Here is a 27,017-nt window from a genome sequence, read left to right as displayed (position 1 = left end):
GATTATGAATTTAAGCTTGACTTGATTTTTATTAGAAATACCAGCTTTCTGTCTAACAGTTCTAGGATTTACTTCTGTGTACCAGTAAATGCTTGAGGAATTAAAATCACTATGTCAGTTTTTCTGGCCACAGAACTGATTACTCTGGTTTTTTTCTTGACCATGTAATTTTATAGTGATAGAACTTTACTATCAGCTTCTGTGCTACCTGAACTGAAAGGAAAATGAACCTTTTTTTTCTGCCTGTAAAATAAACATTGGATAAAACTTTAACTCATTGACAAGTTGGTTCGTCATACATTGTAATTTAAGTATTACCTGAGCTCCCATTACACCGTTTTTATAAGTTTTATGGCTTATGGCTGATAAACTCTATTCATGAGAAATTTCAAAAAAGCAAACAGTTCCTTCAACAAACCTATCTTTTTGTAATACCCTTGTGGTATGTAAAATGATCCAAGATATGAAATTGCTAGCAATGTCATTCCTTAAGGGAAGTTTTAAAGTGAATTTTTTTGCTATTGTTTAGGAAAACACCAAACTACTTGGGGGCACTTTTCACTGACAGAATAATCCATCTTGATGATTTCCATTGACTTCAAAATTACATTATGAAGTAATTACATAAACAGTTATTAAGCAGATTAAAAAGAATCAAAATTATCAGTGTTTATACTTTTTATGTAATTCTGCATTATTCTCGAAACTTGGAAGGCTGTGGATATTTGCTTGCTCGCAGTGGTTGGATGGGAAGAAATAGGTATTAGATATTATATCTAAGGTGATTTAATCTAACATTTTTTTTTGCTTTTTTTATCAAATATATAGTTTGCAGATTATTAAAATTTATGTGTGAGATAGTGATAGTGCGACCTTATATTTTTAATTATTCTCTCACTAACTGTATCCTAGCTGGTGTCACAAAATTAGAATATAATCAAGCAGGTAGCTTTCTCTAAAAGACTCTCAAATACTACATCTTTATGTACTTGCATATCTGTCTTTCAGCTCACAGTGGGAGCGTTTGCAGCGTGATGGTGGAGAGCCTGGGCAATTGAAAGGTATCAAACACAGTCACTGTGTAGGAGCTTGTGATGTGAAATGTGCTTTTCAGTTCTGCTTGGTCATTGTCATCTGAGAACACATGAATGAGACTACACAGGCAAGGCTACCTGGTAGTATTCACTTACAGTTCAGGGTAATCATGGCTTTTTGAGAAGGTGTTCTACAAAGGAATGTTTTTCTCCTATCATTTATACTGGGAGTAACCTTTCCTAATATGCTTTGCAGGTCAAAGCAGTCTTCTTACATCAATATTTCTTATGTCAGAATGGGTGAGGAAGGGCCTGAATCCTGATGGTCAAACCTCTGTGTGCCAGCTGGTAGAATTGTCCAAGTGGATGTTATACCTGGTGTATTGCACTGAAGTAGCACGTTCCTAAACAAAACACCTGTCCTGGGTCCAGATTTCTTGCAGAGAGAAATGTCAGAACTTGCAGGTGTTCTCTCTGTTCTTTCCTTGGACAAGAAGAGCTTTGTTGGTTTTATACTTTAGACAGGCTGGAAAATTGAATCTCAATGTATTTATCAGCCTTCATTTACAATTTGGGAAGGATTACTAAAATATTTTCCTGGTGATGTCAGTTGGCCATCGTCTTTTGACCAGTTTGTAGTTTCGGAGCACTTTTTTTGTATTATTTATCATGACAAATAATTCTTTGAGATAAATGCAATCATCGGACTATTTCCTGTGTTTGGTTTATGACTGGTGAATTTTCAACATTTTGACCAAAGGAGTTTAATTCAAAGTATTCTTATTAAACTCTCTCCCAGATGATAATGAAATATTTTGCACCTGACAACCCCATGAAGGGAGACTTCATTTTAAATGCATTTTAATAGATATATGTAGTAGGAAAAAAAGTCATGTTGTTAAAACAGCATTTGATAGCAGAATGCTTAAAAAGAAGTTCTAATAAATAAAATTCTAACTCTAATAAACATGTAAATCATCAAATAGTTCAGTGTGTGCTGCAATATTGGCTGACCAGAAGAATGGAGAGAAAACATATGTTTTTATATTAAACTAAGTTGTCTGTCTGCAACAGTTTATTTGGTGTTGCAATTTATAAGCATTTATAAGTAGCAGTACAAGAGACTCTCTTTAATTGTAAAATAAACTAAAATTACTGGGTTTTTATGCTTACATGAGAAAAAATCATTATTAGCAGTCATCTAGGATGCTTTTTCCTGTACTGTGAACTCTGAATAATAACTTTTATTTAAACATGTTTAATTCTTTGATCTTTATTTGTTGATATTTGTGGATTAAAGTGTAAGGGTACAGGTGCTTCACAGAACAAGAAACTGTTGAAGTAAAAAACTGCAAGCAAAGAGGGCATGAGAGAAACCCTTTAATGGTTTCTATAATTAGCCAGCTGATGAAGGGTGGTTTGATGATCCTACACTTATGCATAAGCATGTAAAACAAGAACAGGGGACTGTAAACATAAAAAATCTAAAGTAAAAGTACTTTGAATTCCCCTCAAGAAGAGAAGCAAATATTCACTAGACTGTAGTTCTTGTGGGTCTTAATATGTGTGTTTAATCTTAATTAAGTATACATATATATAAGGAGGCAAAGTCAACTGGATAAAGTTTTAATTTTTTAAAAACATTTTCTGTAGGAAATAGAACAGTGGCTAAAAGTCATTGATCACAGATGAATTATTTGTCAGAAATGTAGCACTGCTGCTTTCTTATCCTTGCCAGCCTTGTTCCTGGACAAACTGTTGGGTGGTCTGGAGGAGTCTGAAGGTTGAATCTTGAAAAAAAATTGCCATTGTATTTAAATATATCTGCCATGTTTGTCAGGACAATTCCCTTAAATGAAAGTAGCATGGAGTTATTTCTTTATTTTTTCAGGAAGATTTATGAATCTCTGATGCTTCAAGTACAGTTGCTGAGAGTCTGAAAAGGTTTCAGAATGTTAGCTTTGTTTAGCTTTGTGCTGTGCTGCTTGGCCCTTCCCTGTGTTTGTATCTGTGATAATGGGGCTGAGAAAGTCATAGCCCTTTAGTCATGGCATTAGAGCAGGAGAGAAGGAAAAGAAAATGAATGCAGAGGAATCTAATTTGAAGTTTGTGGATGTCCAGGCTGGGTTTTGGTTAACTCATAAACTGTTTGTTTATTTTGTAGGACTTTCTGCACATACCCATATGGAACTTCCTTATTACTCCAAATTTCTTCTAATAGCTGCTTACCTTGCCTCCTATAATCCTGTTAGGACAGATAAGAGATTCTTTCTTAAGGTAACAAAACTCATTTCTTAGTGCTGTTAACTGGATTCCTGCACACTGAATTTCCTGGTTTAAAACTCTTCAACTATTTGTTTTGAGCTCTGTTTCTGTGTACACTTTGTTTGATTTGAGGAGTAGCTTTTCTGTAGATCACGTACTGTTATTGGTAATGATCACTGAGTGATTTAAATGTCTAATAAACCTAACTTCATCTTCATGTCAAATTATGCGTAAAGCTGTTACAGCATAAGCACTGTGCTTTGCTTTTCTAAGTCTACATGGCTTTGTTCTGAAAAGATTTTAGTGGGGTGACCACAGTGTCCTTAGTTATAAGCCATACTTAAACTTCCAAATAAGGCACAAACCACAACTGCCTTGGCCTTTAATGGGGTAAAAATGGCTTAGTGCACTGTTAGGTTTTTTATAGAGTTCAAAATTTTTGAAACAGAAGCATGCAAGCAGTTGCTTTTGCAGGAGATGTGGTTACATTGGTTGGTATGTGTTGTGTTGAAATGGTGGTCATGCATGTTTCTAGTATTAATTGTTACTACCAACCCTGGGCTAAACATAATTTTCTGTAAGTTCTTGCTATGTACACGTTGATGGGTTTTTTTAGTTTTTCCTGTGGGCTAAATTGTGGTCAAACTGCAGATGGGTGCTGTAATGCTGTTGGTGGTTGTTGTTGTTGTATGTCTCTTCCTGACCCAGGATCTTCAAGCTCCTCAAGCCTGCCTCCTTGCCTCATTTTGAGTTATTTGACAAAATGTAGGTAGGAAGACAGATATCAGAAAAGTGATCAGGCAGTTGGGCTTTCTATGCATTTTGCCAACTACTGTAGTATGTAATGATTTATGTATGTGTGTATAAATGTATGGTATTCATAATGGAAACTGAGGGCAAGACAAATTTGTAAAAATAATAATCCTCCTTCAAAAAAAATCATAGATACACATTTTAAGAAATTACTGCAGTTTCTAGTGATGAAATGCGAGTACATTTTCTGTTTAAACTCTGGAATGATCTTACTGAAAGCTAGAGGTGTTTCACCCTTCTATTTAGTCCTCCACTTTCCTGAGTGGAGGGTTACTTGTCGTAAGTGTAGATTTTCTTTATGGGCAAGCCTTGTTCTTTGCACTTGACTGGAGCATTTTCTTTGTTAGAGATTTTTTTGCTGAAGAACAACTCTTTCTACACAGAAATGGGAAAGCATGCATGAGTCAAGTCTGTAAAGAGTGTTACCAGAATGTGCCACATCTTCCTTGCTGCATTCCCTGAACAACCTTTTCAACTTAGTTTTCTTCCTTTCTCCTTTTGTAGTATCTCTGAGTGTGTTTCCACTCTTGCACATGAACCATATTAAACTTTTGTACAATAAACATGCATTCCTAAGGTTTTTGAAGCAGGGATCAGGAAGCTATTTCTATCAGTACTATCAGGTATATTTTCCAAGAACTGGTGAAGCAGAAGTCACCATTTTTCTTGTGTGTCATGTGGTATCAGCCCTTCATCAGGTCTAAAACTGAACTTCAGAAATAGCTGCATCTCAAAGCCCAACAAAACCAGCACTTTGGAGGGGGTTTCAAGCTGAATGTTTTTATGAGTCATGTGAACAGTGGAAATAAAATATGATTTTTATCAGGTTTGTAATGAGATTCCGAATAAAACACAGAAAAGTATCTTCTGGAGTGATTTAACTAAGGACTAAAAAGAAGCAAAAGAGACGCAAACAAAAAGATGATCCTTGAGTTGCTCATCTGCGCTACTCTATAGATGCCAGGCTATACTACAGCTGCAAATAAAGTCACACTTTTGGGCAGCCTGGAATGTGTGACAGAGCAGGGAAATGATAATTGGCACCACTGCTATTGGTTAAGTGAAAATTCAAGAGTTTTGTAGTAAATTGAGGGAAAAATACAAAGCTGGTTTGAAAGTCATTAAAACGAGAAAGAATAGGAATATGTATATATGAAATCTTCATAGAAAACAGCATTAAAAGCTAATTTTCAATTAGCTTTGAATTTCGTGGGGTTTTTATTGAACGGAAATAGGATATCATATATCCTACCATCTAACATCTGGACATCCCAGCATAACCTGTAAAAGGCGTGAATGCAATTTGTTGTGATCCATCCAGAGCATGCCCTGTAACCTCAGGCTTCCTTTCCCCTCTGAGAGGTCATGGTTATCACTGCAATCATTTTTCAGAGGCATGATAAAATGATTACTTTGCTGTCTCTAATTGTGTTTGATATGTATTAACTGAATTAGCTATTTTTTTTTAATCAGACAAATCATGTGAAGTGAACCTAAACCCTGTCTACTATTTAGTTCTTCAGAAGACAATCAGGAAAAGCCACATTTATGAAGATAATTTTGACATAGCTGGGTATTGAAGGCCACAAATACTAAGTACAAGATTTAAAATATTTAAATGAAAAAATAATTCCTTTATTCAAGTTATTTTTTTTCCCTGATTCACTGAGAATGCTTATAAGGTATACTGATAAGTTACACTTCTCAGGGCTGTGGAAGAAGAAAAAACTCATCAGGTGATCTTTTGATAAATAGCTCTAAACTATGTTTAAAACCTATTATATGTCTTTACTAATTTTGTATCACTTACACCTTATCTTTCATGTCTCTTGGTTTTTTTGTTTCTTTTTTAACCCATTCATTTGTAACATTGTTTACTACTGCCCTTGTCTTGCACTCACGTTTTTCAGTCGACATCCAAGAGCGCTTGATTATTTTCTTTCAATAGTCCTTCCTTTGTTAAAACAATTTTAAAAATGTGCAGCTTTAAATTGCATCCATTTCTTCAACACCCACCCCTACCCCTTCACTCTCCCCCTCCTCCTTCCTTTTGTCATTTAGCTCAAGAACCTTGAACTACCTTTGTATTATATTGATTAAATTCCTGGTTGTCATTCTGCCAACTATTTTACCATCCAAATTCTAAAATAGGGTCAGTAAAGGGTGAAAATTCTGGTGGATTTTATACATGGATACATTTTAAAAATTATGATAGTCATCATCTGTCATTTTATCAGATGATTGAGGATATGAGGAGGATGGTGGCATGAAGTCATATTACAAACAAATTTTTGCTACCTCATCAGTTCTGAGTAGATTTAAAAAACCCAACCTTATGCATGTCACCAAAAAATATTAGCATGTTTTGTTTTGGCTTTGCACCACTTGGGACGAGGTGAAGCAAGAAGCTAGGCAAGTGTAATTTTAGAACTTATATTAAGAATGATTGGTGGCAACCAAAGGCAAATACTGGAAGTAGAGTAAAGAAGTAGACCTAGAGTAACATACTTTCGTTTGTATCGTATACATTCTTTATTGACTGTTTTAATTACCTGTATTCTTGTCTGTTGTTTGCAGCATCATGGGAAAATTAGAAAGACCAACTTCATGAAGAAGCATGAGAAGGTATGTATTTTATCCTTCCAAGCTGAGCTTGGCAGCAAGTATTTCCTTTCCACTGTACTTGTGGGTTTGTATTTCATTCTGTGTCATTGATTACTGTAGAAACAGCAGAACTGCAGAAATACCAATTTTTGGTCCACTTGTTTTGCATGCTACAAATTTCTGTGAGATACAGACATTTTTATTTTATTGAAACTGTTCCACAAAATTGTCTCCTAAAACCATATTTCTGTGTACAACAAAGTGTGTTAAATAAAGCTAGTTAAAAGACATCGTAAGTGGAGTCACCAAGTATCAGTATTTCTCCCAAAAATAAATTTATATTCTTTAAAGAATTTTTTTATAAATATTTCTATAATGACAGAAATTGAAATACAGGGGTAAAAAATTACAGATGTAGTGTTATAAATAGACTCATTTGCTTCAGTTGGTGATAGTTTGTGTCAATATACCTTTGCCCAGAGATGCTTGTCGAAAGACTGATTTACAGATCAGATTCACCTAACTCCAGTGGCTGCCTGCATCTAAACCAGTGTATAGCCCTTTGCAGAGTCAGTCGATGCCGTCATTGGAGTGTAGGGTGTGATGTGGCTCGTACTAAAGCAGGTTCTATGTGCAGGCAGATGAATTGCACCACAAATTGTATTGATTAGATTCCTACTGGCTGTATTTGGAACTGAGGAAACTGCTTTGGCTGTCCATACCTGCTTGGCAGGAAGCTGACATTAGATGAAATAAATCCTTCCTTAAAAGTTTAGGTACAGCAAGACTGAAAATCTATTTTGTGATTCTTAACTGTGTCAGTCCAGAGGCTGTGAGGTTTTTTAGTTAGATAAAATCAATCTTGTGAATGAGAGGAAGAAACTGACTTACCATTCTATTAATTGCCCTGTTGCTGATAAGAGCAGAATTTGTTTGGTGTCTTTGCATGGTTGGCCTGAAACGATGTTTTTCCAGTTTAGTGACAAGTGAGAGACCTTCCTGGTGAATCTATTTTTGCAGGTGAAACTTTTTCAGGTGTCAGTCAGATGATGAAATGTGTTGGTATGTTTTTTACTGGAAATACCTTGTATATCTGCTTCAGTCTAGGATTTGTTTTGTATCAGAATTTATAGCTTACAGCTGAATGTGCTTCATTCATAGAGCAACTAGAGAAGTTTGGAAATGCTTTCTGCATTACAAAAAAACCCATGAGGTATCATTCAGTCTTCAAGTACATGCTATAAAGGTTGAAAATTCAATCAGTTGTGGTTAAGGAGTTTCTTCTTTTTGTGCAGATAATTGAATTTGGGTTAAGCTTTTGCTGTTTGAAGAACTCTTGGGGTTCTCATTCTTGTTCGTGACATTTTGGCATGTGAATACACAGCTTGCAGCTGTGGGTTGGTGAAAGGCTTAGGCCAGGTAAACAGAGGGAGCATGAAACTGGCACTGCAGATAAAAAGCATAAGCACACATAGAGGCAGCTGGGAAAAACTCTTTTTAAACTATAAATGTATTGCTTTGGTGAAGAGGCAATAGAGGGCATACAGGGTTGATTTGATGGCTATAAAATGTTTTGACCAGGTTTTTTTGACTCTGGAAAATATCTTTGTTTTTGGGAGATGTTGAGTCCCTTGCATTTTTATAAGTACTATCCTGTGTAGCACTCAGCCTTTACAAATCTTGTGGAAGATTTGTAAAATTCTAATTCCTAACCATGTGTTATGTTTGAAGGAATTTCTAAACCACTGTTATTCTTCCAAGAAGTTTTCTCTTAGAATTAACTCTTCTGCTTTTTCTAGAGGGAAGCATTACTTCTAGATAACTTGAAAGTTTCAAACAGTCTTTTGTTGAAATAAAGAACAAGAAATTTCTGAAGTAACTTTAACTAACTGTACTAAACAGAGCTTCAGAGATTATTCTATGCTAACTGCATTTCCTTGCTGCTTGGAGTGCACTGATTTTGATTAATAGTCTGTTTGTTTGCTGACAGTAATGAATATACTTTACAGAACTGGCACATGTAGAAGCAGAAGGGCAGATGATTTTACAGTTCATAACTTATACCACATCTGCATTCTGACTGAAGATGCCATACTATAGTCTTGGCTTTCCATGATTTTTCACCCTGCTTGCTTTTTTAGCCAAGAGGTGTCTTTGGGGACACCTCCTGGATTTGAAAAGTTAAAACATGTATTGGAAATAACTTTTGGTTTTGGTGAAGAAATGAGTGGTTGTGTTTTACTGATGACTAATGCCACAGAGGTGCTGGTGGTATATTTGAGGTGTTCTTCCACAGAAGCAAAAAGTTTTGAAAAAAACTTTTCCTTGAAAATCCTCTTTACTCTTGGTTGCTCTGCTAATAAGAATCAATCAATGTACACTACAAAAAAAGGCAACTGGAAGTCAAAGTAGAGACAATTAAATGCAAACTTAAAATAAAACAAGTATTTCCCTTGTAAAACTTTTGATCATAAATCTCTGTAGTCCTAACTCTGCTGCCCGAGTTGGAATACTGCCCAGTTCTGCCTTATGAACTGTACATCTCCTTTTTGTAGAACTGGTATTTTGAAAATGCTTTGCATTGAACCATCAGGACTTTGTATTTCTTTGAATTCAAATGAATGTGATGTTACTACGTACAATCCATAGTGCCTCAAATGGCCATCAGTCAGCTGAGGTGTGAGGTGTGGCTGATGCAGAAGAGCTCTGTAGCTGCGAGCTGAGCAACTGTGCTGTGTTCTGATAACACAGTTGCCTGTAGCTGGACTGGTAGCTCATTATACAGCAGCTCTTACCAGCCATGATGCTGACCTTGGGCTCAGCCATCTGAACTCTTTATTTCAGCCAGCTAAACCTGTGGGAGGCATGTGCACTCTGAGTCTTACACTCAGCGCTCTTTTCATTGCCTCTGGAGTACTCTGTCCGGTTTTGTCCTCCTTCTTTGGAAGAAATCTTTACGCTCCCTACCAGCATAGGCCATTCTGTGATTCTTTGAATGCCATAAAACATAGCCTTTCCTCTTTATTCATTAGATTGGGTAAGGTCATTAGACAAGACAAGTAAATGTATAAATCTGCTGACAGGAAATTTGGCACAAGAACCTCTGTTACAGCTCAAAAATGTTCCTGTTTATTGTACAGTTGAACACTTGCCATGTTAAATGGATCTTCTGTCTTTATCTTTTTCTTGATTAGTAAGCACATATTCAGTGTTTTCTATAATCTGTAAGTACATTGCATGAAAGACTACTGTGAATCATACTGCCTCCCAGGAGGCAAAAGGATAAGAATAACATCATGTAGTAGTCCAGGGAATTAAAAAGTGTTGTTTCTGTTGCAGACCAGCAATCATCTACTTGGGCCAAAGCCATTTCCCCTGGACAGATTGTTAGCAATATTGTATAGTATTGTGGACAACAGAGTTGCTCCAACTGCAAATATATTTTCCCAGGTGAGTGTGTACTTACTTTTTATTTGCTTTTTAGTGTCTGAAATTCACCAGTGTTATGTTTAAATGTTTTTTTTAAGTCAGAATTCAAATGAAATGAATTAAATTACCACAACAGGTAATTTAAATGAAAGGTTCGGGGTAGTATTTATCTGTATTAGTAGCTGTGAATCCATACTTTATCTGTGTAATGGTCTGAAATCTGCTAATGGGTAACTTTCCCCTGATCCTAGACTGTGGTCTGTACTGATCAGTTCCTTGGTTTCTCGCTGAAGTCTGTAAGCCTGTTTGCAGTTATGTTAGATGTATAAATGTTTACTGTCCCATGGCCAAAATTAGACACCTTGTAACACGTTACAGAAATGTAGCAGTGAAGAAGTAGAGGGAATAAGGTGCTTGCCGGTGAACCATGTTTGCTGTAGTACGTGTACCTACTGTTTTTCATTTGGACAAAATTTAGGTCTTGAAGAGAAGAGTGGGTATCTCGTTTCACTAGATGGCAGCATAGCTATAGAAGTGAGTGGAATTAAGTAAATCTAGTATTTTCTCAAGCACTCTGGGTTTGTCAAATGTGTATTGACCAATTCCTTATAAGTAAGGATGATTTTCTACTATCAGTTTGGTTTTTGGATATCATTTCCACCTTAGAAATCCTCAATTTGTTCCCTCTTTCTACTTGTAATTAACTTTAATTAATTTACTGAAATATTTTTTACCTTTCCTTGTTAGGTATCAAATTTAACCAAGCAATATTTCAATTTATTGTCTGCATTCATGTAAAGTTCTAGGAACACATGGGTTTGTTTTTTAGGATGTTAGCTTTGTATTCTCATAGCTTTGGCCATCAAAAGCCAACACTAGTGTGAATGTATTATATAACTGTATTTTACAGTATATTCTCAAAATTAGTTTAGCTGCATATTTAATAAGCGTTCTAGGTGAGAGAACAAATATCATTATTCCGATGTACAATTAAGTAATACTGAAACAACAATTTGTACATAGTATAGTTCCACCTTAGACTAAACTGCAGAATGAACAAGATTGGTGAAATGCTTTGTTCTAATTTAGAGTTTGCACTAGGTGGCAGTGTTACCAAAGAATTGTTGCAATTCTTTATTTTCTGAATATCTGGAGATTAAGCTATAAAGATATAAAAAGTTTGCATGTAATCATAACTGGGTTAGGGCAAAGAACTTGAAATTAAAATGTTTATACAAAATTAAATTTTATAAATTACTTAAGAATATTTTTAGTTATAAAGCAATTTTTAAATTAAATTTTAATTAAAAATATTGAAATCCGACTGCAAAGTAATAAAAATTACAACAGAATTTAAAATAGGATTGGAAAGTAGCTTAAACTGTGCATAATATTTAATTTCTTTTCTTTCTTGAGTAGTTTAAAACAATTTGCATTTCAATGATTTTTGTCATTGGTTGTTCTGTAAATATATTTTTCAGACAAAGTAAATATTTAGGAGCTGGCTTATCCTTAGCAGTACAGATACATTTTAGTGTTAGATAACACAATCTTAATTTTTTTTTATTTGTGTGTTCAGCATGGAAATAGTTATAAAATCGTACAGAAGTTCAAAATGTTTATGTCAAATATTTGGCTTCTTAACTGAGTCACAATTAATTTTTGTGCTCTTTAATTTGTAAACTCAAAGGCTGTACATGAACCAAATGCATATTAATTCTCCCCATGTACTATCAGAAAATAGCATGTCTTAGCTTTAAAGTTGATCAACAATCGCAGTCAAGATTCAAGAAGGACTAGCAGCTGCTTTAAGATCTCTCACTTGCTGATTTTGTGATATTTCTTATTGCTTCTTTTTCTGTATAGTTTCTATTCACATGAAAATTTTAGTTATTAGCTTTTCAAAAGTGAAACTTCTATGCTAATGAACAGCAGAATTTCATTTTTTCTTAATGGTAGGTTTTATTGAAAATGTTTCATTTTACTAAATGGATTTTCAACTTAAAATTTAAATCTTAATCCTTTGCCTTTTAATATTACACTCTTTAAAATGGTCTCTTACTTTTTTTCAAACCAAGAGTTAGCATGTTTGTTTTACAAGTGTGATCTTTGCAACCAATAGAAAACTAAACAAATTCTGCTGTAAATTCTTGCTGTAATTACGTTGCTGGAGATAGAATTGGGCCCATTCATTTTTGGTTTTCTTCAGTAAGTTGTACAGAAGAGTGGCACAGAAGGGTTGAGGGAAGCAAATTTCCACTTCTGCACATGACAATTTTTTAATTGCTCCTTTAAAAGTTGAAATTTTTCTGGGTTTGTGCTCTTTTTAATCAAACTTTTTACACATCCAGTGAGGATTTTGTGAGACAAAGTTAATGTAAAGTTTGGAGGTTTCAGTTATAGCTTCTTGATCTCAGTACATACATGAATTGTTTGTATTTGAGAAGTTCCCAGTGTTCATTTTTTTTCCGGAAAAGTCAGTTTTTCTTACTAATTTGTCATAGTACTGTTTTTTTAGCACATCGTGTATTAGTATAGCAGGTTACTGAATTTGTTTAAATTTATTTGCTTATTTTTTAAACCAGGAGGTTGGAGGTTAGAGAACTATTGATTTCTGGAGCCATTTGAGAGGACAAGTTCTTAAAATGTTTTTCTTCAGATACAATTTTGTACAATTATAATAATTTAACAGATAGAAGATGATATTGCAATCACCAGTGGGGCAGTACATTCTATGCTGGAACAGAACTTGCACAGTTGATGGTCTCTTTGAATATATGGCTCAGCAGTTGGCTGAAGTGTTTTAAAAGGTAAAACATGGAGAAAATGGTGAAAAGATGCAAATATACTGTCACACAGTGCTGAAAACAGTGTGACTCTGGGGTGTGCAGTCTGCATCCTACAACAACAGAGAAGTCTTAGACTTTCCTTACAGGGTACAGCAGGAACAACCAGGAGTATTATTTGTGTCCCCATGTGGACCCGCTGTGCAGAAAAGGAAAGATTCATTGTGTCCAAAGGCAATTACAACAGATTTGAAGGATACAAAGAAACTTTGTAATGCCTCCTGAAAGTGCATTCTGCAGAGGTTCCAAGACTCGATTCAGTCCTGGTTTGTATAAGAGTAGTATTTCATTTTAGGCTTCACACAGAAAATAGGCAGAAATACAACATAATGCTCTTCATGAAAATGTATAGGACACAAGCAAATTTATGCACAAAGCATTGGGCAAGTATTGTCAGCACCAATTTAATTTAAATGAGGTCATTTTACACTGAAGAGGACAAGAGCTGTTCTTATCACAGTGGGCAAGTGGATATTGTTGTGGTTTACAAGCCAAAATTAACCAAGGTTTTTTCCTGTACCAGAATAGTTGAGTAATTGCTCCTTCCAGTCAATTCAGTTCTCCTGACCATTTTTCATTTTCTAGACGTTTTATCTTGCTTCTGCTTTCTTGTGAAACAGCTTTTCATGAAGAGGATTGATTAGATCTTCTTGTAGTTTTGAGCTACAATGTTATCTAAGGTGAAATGGAACTAAGCCCTTTGTCTTGCATACTTTTGTGTATTTTATTTCTGGTAATACATCCCTGACTATTTGGAAAAACATCTAGGATAACTTCTCAGAGAATATAGTAGCTGAAAATTATAAATAGGTAACTAATCAGTAACTTCAGTTCTGTTTACATTTTTACTCTAATGCAATAAAGTTAGGTCATCCCAGGTTTGGTTTTAATATTGCTCATTATATTTGGCAAATGTTTTCAGATAGTTGTGTTGTTAGAATTTACTTCTGACTTTAGTGCAATTGCAATCAGAGATTTCTAGGAAGGCTGTTTATGAGTATATGGAGACACATCATGTATCTTACACATAGTCTGTATGTATTTCATTTCTTAGACATTTCTGATCTCTTTGATGCTTGATCTAAGAAAAGCATTTGAATTTTCTTAAGAGTATCACAAATTCATGGAACTAATTTAGTTATAAATGTGTAAGAATTTGGAATGAAGGTTAACAAACCTAAAATTTTTCAATCTGTTGTAAAGATAAATAGCATTGCAAATTATTTTCCAAAGAGAAAGAACTTTTCCTCTGAAGTTAAAATAGATGCAGATATGTGATTTTGAGCAGTGTGTTAAGTGCCAATATGATATGGGTCTATGAGAAACACACAAACCACTGATGTACATAACATAGTTCCAGCTGGAGGGAGCCAGAGGAATGTAATTAAGAGAAGAAAAAAGTGCCCTTTCTTGAAATTCAATAATTTGGAGAGATTTGTTTTCTTTTTTCTGGCTTTCTTGTCTGCCTTACATGAACAGAGTAGGGAATATCTAATCTTTTTGTAAACTGGTAACAGTATGAGACAATTTACCTGCAGGATTTCTTTGTCCTTGTTGTGTTGGAAGCAAGCTTTATGATTTTCTTTTTCAGATGAGAATTTGATGTTTAAGCTACCCTTTATTTGTAAATTGACAGCTATGGTAAAGTTTCAATTTCAAGATTGGAAAGATGTCTGGTTTTGCTATCTATTTACTTGATTTGTATTATGGCTTATATATGTCACAGCCTTCTGGACACCAAATACCCACATCCTGATTATAGTTCTAACTCTGTTACTGCATTATGTTGGATTCCTTTGATGTAGCAATTTGATAAAGAGGAATTTCATTCTGTGATTCTATAGTTCTGTTATTCGATTCTATGAATACTGTCAACAGTTTAAAAAAAAAAAATGGAAAGCACTCTTAATCACTTCTACAAGCTCAAATTGTATTAATGTTTAAAAATATGAAGTTTTTCATTCTACATTTGACAACCCTTGACAGACTAAGAATTACTAATTTTTGCTAGATCAGCAGTAATGTGTTCCAGCTTTCCTTGCTGTTGCGGGGACTGTTCATAGGAACATTTTGCATCTGGTTTTAGCACTATTATTTAAGACTAACAGAATACTCTCATTTAAAAACTGAACAAGAATGTGAATTTCTGCAGAAAAAGGTCTGGTTTAGATGTGTTGTTCTCCACTGTTCCCCAAGAGGCCTTATAATGAAGCAGAACAAAGATAAGTGGAGCCATTTTTATTTTACAGTATGCAAGAAATACAGTGCATATTCTTGTACTGTCAATACAAAATGTTATATGTCAGTAAGTAGATTAATTTTTAATTTTTTTTTTAAATAAGTGAAATGCTGTAAAAATGAAAGTTCTTGCTGATTCTGTTGAACCACCTTCCTTTGCTTCCTGTTACTCTGAAATTCCACGCTGATTCTGTTAAACCACCTTCCTTTGCTTCCTGTTACTCTGAAATTCCACAAGTGTTGTGCTTGTTCTTTTTTGGATAAATGGATAGAATTATTGCTAAAAATTTACCTGAAGTAATTGAGAAGTTCATAGCAGACATTAGCTATATCAGTGTGTGGGGTGACTTTGGAAGAATATATTCCTATCCTATTCTCAAATGAACTTAGCATTTAGACCTTCATGACCAAAGTTTACATTGCAGTGAGATTTCTTGTTGTCTGGTTGAATGTTTAAAAAAACTCCTTCCTATCTCATAGATAATATTGCAAACTGATTCAAAAGAAAACTGAAGTATATCATGCATCTGATTTTGGAGAGTGTCTTTGCTTTTTACATCCATTAGGTGGTACTGAGATTTGGTAGACTTGAACAGTTCTGTGCAAAAAACGTTGATATATTTGAATAATTATTTTATACATTGTAGAAAGGTGGAATCATTAAGTAGGTGATATTCAGAGGGGAGGTGATTGTAACAGTTATGTTTCTCTTGGAGTTGATTGTGTATGTAGATTTCCTCATATTTTGTTTCTGGAATATAAGCACATATATTCTCATGTATTTCCCTATTTTTATCACTTCTTGAATTCTAAAATTACAAAAGAGGATGTCATCAGCTTCTGCTTCTGTCCTATTGATTTAACCTAAAAATGACTGCTTTTTACTGTCCTCTTGCTTCAGAGGAAGGTACATAAAATTGCACAGCTTAATCCATTCTGACCACAGGAGTTGTCATCTCTGGAATGATCCTGCTATAATTCCATGCAGGGGGAAGCATTTACTTTTACAAAAAAAAAGGAACCATATGGAAAAAGGTCTTAAAAGCTTATTTTCGATTTTTTTTTTTTTTTTTTTTAATCATGAGAACTATTTAGAATTACAGTGTACCTCTCTATCTGGTCATTCAGAAGATCTTTAGAGCTTCCTAGTGACAGGAATGAGCAAATATAAAACATAGATTGTGGGCTTACCTCATTCTCATTACTGGTCAAAAATAAACTTCCCCTCCTCCTTCAGTGTGTAGTATCGTAAGACACATCTTGCCAGCACAGACTATCTGTTGGTCTTCTATAATGTCATATGTCTCACACAGCATTCATATATAATCTTTATATCCCTGCATGTTTATTGTCCAAGTGGGTTTGTAGTATGACCTTTTGATTCCATGGCTTCATGGTTGCCCATACCTAAAAGATTATTTTTGTATTATTAGAACATCTTTTTTAGCAGTTGTCATTTTGTAGCTGTGAGGGTTTTTTTAGACAGTTTTATATTGTTACTGTTGTATTTGATCCTAACTGGTTTTGATCCTGTATCCTTTTGTAGGTGTATTATGCATCTGACACACTTCGTTTTCCTGGATCTGCATATTGGTTAGAAAGTGTAGTAATCTATTGATCTCATTGTACTGAATTGTATTGATCTCAGTACTCTGTTGATTTTCTGTAAGTTTGGGAAGATGGTGATAAGAGGTAATAAATAACTCCCATTTTCTCATTTTCTGTTATTGGTTACTGGGCTAATCTGGCAGAAATTCATGAGCTGAAATGGGAACTTAATGTGATGCACAGCATGGTGACATAGTTAGCACTTTAGCACCGACTATGGCAGCTTGAGAGAGCCTGCTGTTAAGCAGAAAGAAAGGAGAAAACATTACTTTTAACCAAATAGCTGACTCTATTTTTTTTTCAACTCTGAGCATAGTTATGAATAAAAATAAAAGTAATATTACTTAAAGAAGTACTTTCTAATTAAAATTGTGAAGAGATTAATATGCTTGATTCCTTCTTATTTTAATTGATGCAGAAAAGATCTTTTGGAAAAACTAATAGTGTTTTACATATAATATGTTGTCTGACCTAATTTGATCTTATTTTCAGTTTTGGAAGTATATTGATAATACAATTTACAATTTCTTAGGAGGCTTTCTAAATAAAATTCTATTCTATTCTAAGTTCTTTCTTTACAGTAATTTAAAGTAGAAAACTTACCTTATTTCTGTGAAGAGCTTATAGTAATAAGTTCCAGCTTGGCACTTACTCTATGCCTTAAAAACAGTGTATTTAAGAAAACAAATCCTTGTGAATTATTGAAAACTAGTTTTATAGAAGAAATTTTGGTCATGACAAGGGAAAGTCTATTGAGATGTTAGTGATGGTGTGGACTTCAGATGAGATGAAGTTTATAAGGAAGATAAAGTGAATTCCTAAATATCTTATCTGGAACAGTTCACTGATTTCTAAACTTCCTGGCTCTTTGATCTTAGTTTTTTTATTTGTGTAGCATGTCCCTAAGAATTTGCTGACCAGGAAGTAGCTATGTTTAAGGCTTTGTAAAATTGATTTATGGTAAATTTGTACTTTTCAGTATATAGTCAAATAGAAATTGTCATTGTAAATTTGCTACGTAGTGATGAAGAGTACATGCTCTGTGCATCTGTTAATAACTTTCACAAAGTATTCTTGTGGCCCTGTGAACATAACGTTATATATTCTCTTGTGCCTTTCACATGTCTTAGATTGCATTCTATATAACATAGGGAATGTGTTGTATCAACCAACAGTTTCTTTAACTTCTGTTCTCTCGGTGCATTATTTGTAAACAGTATTTGAAGCTTCAAATCTTAACTTATCTATGAAAATGTGTTAGTGTATCAAAGAAGTAAATATGAATACATGGAAGACAAAACAGAGTTTTCCTCCTTCCAAACTCTGTCCTTTCCATCCCTTTCTTTACACACTTATTTAGAAATTGGTTTCATGTACTTACTGGAAGGCACATCGTTTAATACTCCAGGAACAAATTTGTGCTGTGTTTACATCAAGCAGTCGCAGCTGAAGCTTGTTAGTGATTGCCTCCCCAATTAAAAAAAATTCTTCACTGTGGTACATGAACTCCTATTGTTTGGAGATAAGTAATCAGCTCATCCCCTCTTTAGGGAAGAACAAAGAACATAATAGTACATCTGGTTCATGTGTTAAGACAGCAAAGATTAATTAAGCAAGTACTGCACAACCTCTCTTGATAACATATATCTAAAAACAGCCTGTATAAGTTTTTTAATCACTTTGCTTTAACCATTTAGTGCATGCAGAAAGTCTACTCCAGAATCACTAGCTATTCATGGGAATAAGATAGGACACAATACTGAGATAAAGCAAATTAGAGCATTAAGATAGAATTCATTAGTTCTCTCTCAAATATCTTGTTTTAAGCTGATATGCCTAGAAAGATATGATTGAAGACTAAAAAGAACCTTTCAAGCCCCCAGGTGACATCATTAATATTCTTTATAAATTCTGTCCTTCTTAGAAGTAATTTGGCTGTTCTCTCTCACCATTTGGAGTATGACCTGTTTGGGACAAAGAACCATCTCCTTATTGAGCATTCGTGTAGAATCTGATTAATTGAAATACAATTTCAAAACTAGAACTATCTCTTGAGGTTAAATAGCTATGTTGTTTACCCTGTTTTTTCACATCCCTAGTAGCTAGAACTAAAGTTCAATTCCAGCTGAAAGGCTACTAAAGGCCAGCTTTAACTGCTGTACATTTTGCAGTCATTGTCCTTCAGCCAACGCAGCTTTACTAGCTCCTTGGTGTTGGCTTCAGCGAGTTGTAGGGACACGGATACCCTGTCAAGATCTTCATTTGACAATCTTCATTTGCTTATTTAATATCTTTTACTTCCCTGCACATACAGTAATGAATGCAACTGCAATTTTACTGGTGGCAAGAAGGATAGTTCAGAATCACTGATTGAAGAGTTGACTATAATGTTACATTCCTTTTATTGATGTACTCCTTGGACTGGTTGTTGTATGATCCCTTGTCCTCCTGTCCCTGCCTAATACACATCTCCCTACCTACTGGTTGTTCTCCTTAGGTATTTGTAACTCACCTGTCAATTCAATACAAATGATTTTGCTATATCACACATGAAATAAATTTGTAGCATTGTATCTGTACCTTCCATTTTTTTATGAGGTTGAAAAGTACTGAGACCGTGCACATGAACAATGTGAGAGCATAAGGTAGCAAAATGGTACATTAAAGAGCATGTTGGATCACATTGGGAAGTGCTTGTACTGTTTCTGCCCAGCCAGCTGCAGTCAGTTCTAGCTACTGACTTTGTGCTTGACACCCCTCCTCCCCTAAAGACCCTCTGCTGCTGGCTGTGTTCATTTGATAGCAGATAGTGGGGCTTGCCACAGTATCTTGGACAAAAGGAGCAGCTGCATTGAAAGAGAGGATTTCAAAATATGAAGCTTGTTCACAAAAGAATGCCTCTTGGTAGATGAGGAATAGTTAGGAATTTACATAATCTCTCTCTTCTCCATCTATGGAAATGAAAACTGGAAAATATTTGGGGGGAGCAATGTGGAAAATTGATACCACGGTGTGAGTAAATCTCATTTATGGAAAGTTTATATTCTTAGTAAATGTTGCAAATATTGTTCATTTAAAATATGGAGAATGGCGAAACAAGGTAAGATAAATCCTATAGTAGCTTAAGCTTGGAAAAGCTGCTATAATGATGACGATGATGACAATGATTATTATGGCTGAAAATGGTGCTGCATATCTGAAGTTGCATAGGTGCTGCAAAAAGTTTCTGTCCTTACCGCTGTATGATTTAATTTCTCACATTAGGTGGAGGAGGGTGGACGATACTAGAAATATTGTGATTATTTTAGGTGAGATTGGTTCTACCTGTGTATGTGTCTGAACAGTAAAAGTACATCTGAGGTATTCAGTGTGCTTTTCTAGTTAATGGAGAAAAACCAACATGCACCCTGATGTAGACAAGAGCATCTAAACCCACTCTGTTAATGAAAAATTTTTAAATCTGTTCTAGGTTTTAATGAACCTTGTGCTGATGTACTGCCTCCCCCATCTTCTAGAAATGGAATCAAGACAGCCTCAGATGCAAACATTTACATTATAGCTATGTAAAGCTATTCTATCCTGAAGGACTAAGAAGTGTTTTCTCAGTAATTTTTCTGGGTTTCTTGTGAAACAAATGGAAAAGCCACCATCAAATATCCCGCTGGATATCATATTCCATGTCAAAATGTTTGCAGACTGAGGGCAGTGATTGCTTTGTACACCTTCCCACTCATTCCTCCTGCAGATTAAGCTGGTTTGTGACTCTGCAGTGAGTACTCGGGACGAGCATGCCCAGGGTTGCATTGCATGGCTGGGAAGCTGGTGTTGGCCTTCTCATTCATTTTTGTGTTGGACTGCTTTTGGCTTTTTCCTAAGGACAGGGTGCTGAAGTTCTGTCTTTCTGATAGAAACTTATTTTGCAGAATTCTGTGATGATGACCTGTCATTTTACATCCTTGAACTCGCAATCTGAACCATACAGCTTTGAACTGTATTTCAGTTACAGCAACTATAGACTAGCTCAGTGCCTTCTGGAAAATGCTCTGAAAGTGACGTTTTTTGATGTGAGAATGCCGAATAAACCAAGAAAGGATCTTCTACCTTTTTGTGAAATACAAAATAAAAAGAGGTTAGGTATAACCTATGCAAGTGCAAGTCGTAGAAGATTTACCCAAAAAGAGAAAGACTGATAAGTTATTAAATTTTCAGGAAGTGTTTCAGAGGTAAAATTTTAAAATTTTACTGAAATTCAGGTTGGATTTTTGGACACAGTTTAACTGAATTTTAGTTTAACTAAAATTGAGATATTTGAAGACTTATTAGTTCTGAGGAACAGATGCTGATCTGTGGGTGTGGTTCACTAACATGTGATGGTGCAACTTTAACTTCATTCAGATGAACATTCATAACCCTGCTGTTATCCATGCAGGGAAAGGTGTTTTAACAAAAGAATACAAGCATGAACAAAAACTCAAAACCAACCCCAAATAAACAGATAAAAATCTCAGTTTCAAAAATTCTGTACTTTTAAACTCTTTTTAGGTTGTTGTCTTGTTGTCTAATTAGTAGTTATTTCTGAATGTGATTAAATTTATAGATGTTGCCATTTCTAACAGGACCTGATTCTAGTCTCAGTAGTAGTTTTCACAGACTGTTGATAGGTATCTTTCTGTGTGCATGTTTTTACATACTTTTTTTTTTTCTGCCTGCTCACCTTTCATAAATGTTTCCTGAAATAGAAATGGACTGTGGGAGCTTCATCATCCTATTGTGAACATTGTAAAACATTCCACTATGAAAAACAGAATATACAGGCAGTATATATCTATGTCTTCTGAAAAGTTATTAATTCAGACTCTGGTTAATAGTGAGTCTAAAAAAACGTAGGAAATGTGGTAGCTGGGATATTTTTTGAAAGGCATAGCTAGAGAGAATATGAAGAACCAGGTTGATCTATTTTAATAATTGAAGAATCCTGGATATGTTGTTGACCATCTGTGACCTACATAAAATGAACTAGTGGGTGTTCCATGTTCTAGATATCTGGGCAAGAAACATGAAAGACGTCAAAAGAGAAAGTAATGCATTATATCCATAAAAAACCACTGGTATAGTAGATAGAGACAGTAAACAGATTGACTCAAGAGATTACCACACAGACACGAGAAGAAAACTGAAGATTGTTGTTATAAACTGATCTTTTCCAGCCTTTTTTTATTTATTACTAGCATATGGCCTAGGAAGACTTTTTACAGCAGATATTTTCTAGTGTGGAATGGCCTCTAATGGAGGTTTGACACTGATGGTGTACAGAAAAGCTTTTTAATAATTTGTGTGACTCTAGTGCTTGTGAAAGGTGCTAGACTGACAGTTTAGAAGACTTGGAGACTGAAGTAATCTGTTCTGATTCACTGAACAGGTATAGCAGAGGCATCAGTGGCACAAAATCTCTGTATTGCTTTTTAATTATATCCTGAAAAATCTACTTTTTGTTTTGAGCTGGCTGACTCTTAGTTAATAGTGACAGAGAGTTGCTGTTCACCCTTGTACTTAGCTCACACGAATGAGCTTTTGACATAGAGAAGCTTTCTGTGTAAATTAACAATGTCTGTTATAAAGTGTGATGGGCTTCCAGTAGAAGCAGTGAAGGGGGAAGGATGGCTAATGGGCAACACATGGTGACTGGAGCTGTTGCACAGTAGGCTGGTCTGCTGGTCATCATGTCCTTAGCCTGCCTTTTTCCTCCACTCCTAGACAAATCATTGAGACCTTGCTGGTTTTAACCTTGAAGTAGGCATTTTGTGGGACTAGCCTATGGAATGCTATTTGACCAGATGATTTAACACATTTTACATGCAGCTGTGACCAGAACCAGACCATCTCTTAATGACTGGGAGAAATGAAAAAGTACAGGTGGAGATTTGGCATGGCAAAATCTCCTTAGCAGTAAAGAATCTACTTTTATCCCTGATTAGATTAACATTCAAACCAATATCTTCTTCTCCTCTCCCATATCAAAAAATAGCCCAAATATTAATTCTATTCAGCATCTGGAATTCCTTAGAGTGAGCCAGACTTCAGTCCAATTTGCGCTCTCCATCTGGCTCAGGTGAAGCTTTTGTAACTTTACGTTGTGCTGGGGCACATGGGATAGCTCAGTGTGTTGGAGTGATGAGGAAGAAAGGTAGCAGTCATCAATATGACAGGAGATAAAAAGTAATGCTTGAAGTCCTCATGTAATTTTCTTGTGAGTGAAAGTATTTATGCAGATACTAAAAAAGACAAATGTGAAGAAAAAGGGTTAATTATCTGTACTCCAATAGCAAAGATATTTCAGACTGATTGCCCAAAATAGATGGTGCCTAAAACCTGGAAAAAGACCCAAACATAAAAATGAGTAATGTAAACAATTTGTTAGGCACTTATATTGTATTTTTAATAAGCAGAAATGCTGGTCTCTAGTGCAGGTAATTTTATTTTTTTCTGTGATGGTTTGACATGAACAGAGAAGAGATTTGAGTCTGATGTCTTATTAAAACAAACAAAAGGAAAAAAACCCCACAATAACCTATACACATCAGTGAAAAGTCAAGATAAAGTGGTAAATGCAAGCTGGCATGCATAAGTGGATATGACCTGAAATAAAGCTGTTCAGAGAAAAGGAAAATAATTGCAAAGCGGTAACACTTAAAAGAAGATGTAGGCATGAAGACTGGCAAAAATTAAAGGCTAGAAGGGAATGACTTGTGAAGAAAGATTAAAGGAAGTGAACACATGTAATTATTACTTATAGCTATCTGTGTGCTTGGTGATGTTCAGATGAAGAGAGATGATCCCTACACTAATTTGGCTAAATAACTACCAGGGGATGATGAAAATGTCTGAAGGTATTTATAGTCTTCAAGTGCCAAGAAAGGATTCATTTAGAAGAGTTCAAAAAAGGTCTAAGTAGGAGTAATGAAATAAGATGAGGGAAATCTTAGCTTTGAATACTGTAAAAAAACCCTTCTTTTGGACATGCTAAAGTGTGTGATAGTCTCCCCTGAAATTTTAGTGCAATACCCCACTGCTTGAGCTATTGCAAATGCCAGTAGACAAAGCATTCAGATGTAAACTTGAAAGAAGGAAAAAGAATTTTGCATTGGTGGGAGGAGAGTGAAGATGACTTAATAGATATTTTGCATCTTTAATTTCTATAGTCTCACATTGTATAAATTAACAAAATAAGACTCATGATATACTACTGAAACATAATTTATGTAAATTTGCTTTAGAATAGGCATTAACCTTGATCCTTACTTCAATTCTGCATTAAGCCTTGCCTTTGATACAGTAATCTTAATTAAAACTGAATATTTCATGATTTAACTCCCTCTGCCTCATGAGCAGAACAATACTCTTATCTGTGTTACCTATAAAAGTGCAATCCATATAGAGTATCTGTTGCATCAGATGATAGGTTTGCTTAAGGTCATTTTCATATGAATAAAAGTACTGGCAGAGAGCAGTTTAATTTGTTTAAAAATTATTAACTCTTATTTTACAACCAAATGCTAAAAAGCTAGTTAAATAATGTTTCATGCATGTTGAATTAGGAAATATTGACCTACTAAATACTAAATTCTTTTTGGGAAAAAGCCCCACAACCTGCATGAATGAGGAAAAATGTAAGAATTGGCAGATGTGATGTGTGTCAAGTGTGTCATCATGTAACTGTCAGTCACTGTCATCTTCATAATACTTTTAACTGGATTAGGTTAGGTAGTAGGAGAAAAGCTGATCATTTTGATGCTAAATCCTAATATGTTCTAAAAGGAACAGGCAGGAATTTGAAATGGGCATGAAAATTTGCCTGTGTTTTTAATTTTTGGGGTTTCTTTTGTTGTTGGGTGGTGGGTTTGTTTGTTTTATGTTTATTTGTTTTGTCATGATGTTAGAACAAATGAAGGCTGTTCTGGATAAATACGGAAGTTCAGCTTCATCTTCAGGTTGCTCACTTGTTATAAATGGAGACTTTTGTAAAATGACATTTTCCAGCTTGAAATGATACGCAGGTGTCGTCTTAGTTGTTTTGTAATAATCTACAGTAGAAGTTCAAGGAAAGGGGATGTAATATCAAGTGACAACACTATAACTTAGCCTTAAAATATAGGAGGCAGGCAAACCGTTGAGTATCCATCTGTATTGAAAAAGGCCATCTTTTTCTGAAATTCTTAAATCCTTTGTTGAATTTAAGGTGTCAGACTAAATACTTTGGATAAAAAAGCAGCTGTGATAAATCTTGACATCTGGACTGCTTCTTTACTGAGTAGCTGACTTCAGTGATAATTTCATATGCATCACTTGAATCTTTGGTTATGTAAGATATTTAGTGGACCCAGTGTAAGTCATCAATCTTTTTCTTCCAAATATAAGTCTTAACTACTTGGTTAAATAATATTTGCCAGTCACTTTCATCAGCATTTGAGATATTTTTCCCTCATTGTTCCAGTTTTTTCTTTCTTGCCTCTAAATATCAAGTTGCAGCTGTGGTACGTTGGACATCCATAAACATTATGTATGTACTGATACCTTTACTTCCCATTCAGGGCATAATAAACATAGCAGTGTGCATTTATTGTGAATAATTGTCATATAAATTAATTGATAGTGTATTTTTGGGCACAGCAGCCTTGTCATCAGTTTGTTACCTTGTTGGATTCAACACTTACAGAGAACCCAGGGAACAGATTTGTAAAGTTGAATGCATTTATTTGCAGGAGGAAAAAACAGAAAGTGAATAGTTGTTAATATCATTTTTACATTTCTTGTCCTCCCATTAGATCTTTACAGGAGAATGTAACACCTGATTACACTAAATAAAATGAAACTCTTCGGTTTTGTAGCACCATTTCCCTGCTATTTTGCCTATGTCATCTGTTGCATTCTCAAGTGCAGCTTTTAGTGGCCACAAAGAACACAGGAGCTTGTGGGTTCTGTGTGGGTTCCTAGCACCAGAGCATGTAGTGTGGCTGGATGCAGGGAGCCCAAAGGGTTAAATGCAGTTAAGCTTTTCCTCAACTTTCTGGGAACCTGGCAGTGGCTTTCTTTCAGTTGCTTTGTAAGAGGAGGAACAATACCTGAATTCAGCCTTGGGTTGTATTGGAGAGGGGGAAGGATTCAGGTTATAGTGTCAGAGGCAGCAGTTGCACTTGGGCAGTACCAGCAACTGCTTCACCCTCTGGCTGAAAAAAGGGGAATGTTAACAAGGCAAGTCTCAGATAAGCACATATGTATGTAGGGTTTTGTTGTTTTTTAATCCATTTCTCTCTGCTTGTGGTTTTCTTTTTAGCTAAATTAATCATGCTGTTTTGAATAGGCTGCATTCTGCCACTGGGAACTGTAACTCAGGCGCTGGCTGGTGATGAGCCAGCCTAAAAGCAGGGGGACACAGTTTTTTTGTGGCTTGCACTCAGGCAGGAGTTCGAGAGTCTTGTCACTCGGAAGAAAATAAGCATTTAGAAACTAAAAGTTGAATCCTGTGCCTAGATAATGATGATGAAAAATAACCTCTGAAAATTCTCACAGTGAGGTATCATTCTGTTAGTCAACTGAATGGAAATTATGTTTCTGAATTAACGTTTAACAGTTTATTTATGAAGGAGGTGATTCTGAACATGTGGCTACTGACTGTATTTCATCCATGATTCTTTAATGAGCTACTGTTATTAAAGACCACCAAGGTGATTTGGTCAGAAGAGGCTGCATGGGAATCTCATGATTGTTTCAATTTTCTGGATTTTCTAGTTTCTTTCAGAGAAGGATTTGGGTTATATCTCAAGAAACAAGACAAAAAAATATCCCACCAAGAAACCCACTTGTCATAAGGATAAACATGTTGGTGTTTGGTTTCTGAGTTACACATTTCTCCACATCCAAGTATTGTTTTGTCTGGAGCAGGAAGATGCAGTAGGAGTAGTTGAGGAGAGCTCTGTTAAGGCTGGCCCAGCCAAGCGCTCAGTATTTGAATGTGATGATCCTTAGGACCTAACCAAGACTCAGGCACAGGGTGTGGAGCTTCTTAGGCTGAGAAGTAGGGAAGCGGGAGGAGCAGGAGGCATGTAGAGGATAAGGAATTATGATGAGCCACAGCAAGGAGTTGCTGCTCTACTCCAAGGCAATAGGCACAAACTGAAACATA

The 27,017-nt window shown here is 35.3% G+C and overlaps 1 protein-coding gene across 5 annotated transcripts in view; it reads left to right on the top strand.

The window, feature by feature from the left end:
* Nucleotides 1-27,017, top strand: part of ORC5 (origin recognition complex subunit 5) — a 66,515-nt gene that overhangs the window by 18,142 nt on the left and 21,356 nt on the right. For 2 of the 5 annotated variants that reach the window (XM_040062002.2, XM_058420226.1), the window contains exons 10-13: nt 1,009-1,061; nt 3,199-3,311; nt 6,690-6,737; nt 10,056-10,166. In XM_040062002.2, the coding sequence (XP_039917936.1) occupies nt 1,009-1,061; nt 3,199-3,311; nt 6,690-6,737; nt 10,056-10,166 (325 nt within the window). Of the gene's footprint in view, nt 1-1,008; nt 1,062-3,198; nt 3,312-6,689; nt 6,738-10,055; nt 10,167-16,775; nt 16,890-20,306; nt 25,445-27,017 lie in introns of those variants that run through there. The other 3 variants (XM_040062003.2, XM_058420227.1, XM_040062004.2) reach the window with 3 other exon arrangements.

The sequence above is a fragment of the Hirundo rustica genome, chromosome 4 (assembly GCF_015227805.2).
Source record: "Hirundo rustica isolate bHirRus1 chromosome 4, bHirRus1.pri.v3, whole genome shotgun sequence".
Lineage (NCBI taxonomy): Eukaryota > Metazoa > Chordata > Aves > Passeriformes > Hirundinidae > Hirundo > Hirundo rustica.
Note: the sequence above shows the minus strand (reverse complement) of the source record. Positions and strands in the feature narration are given on the sequence as shown.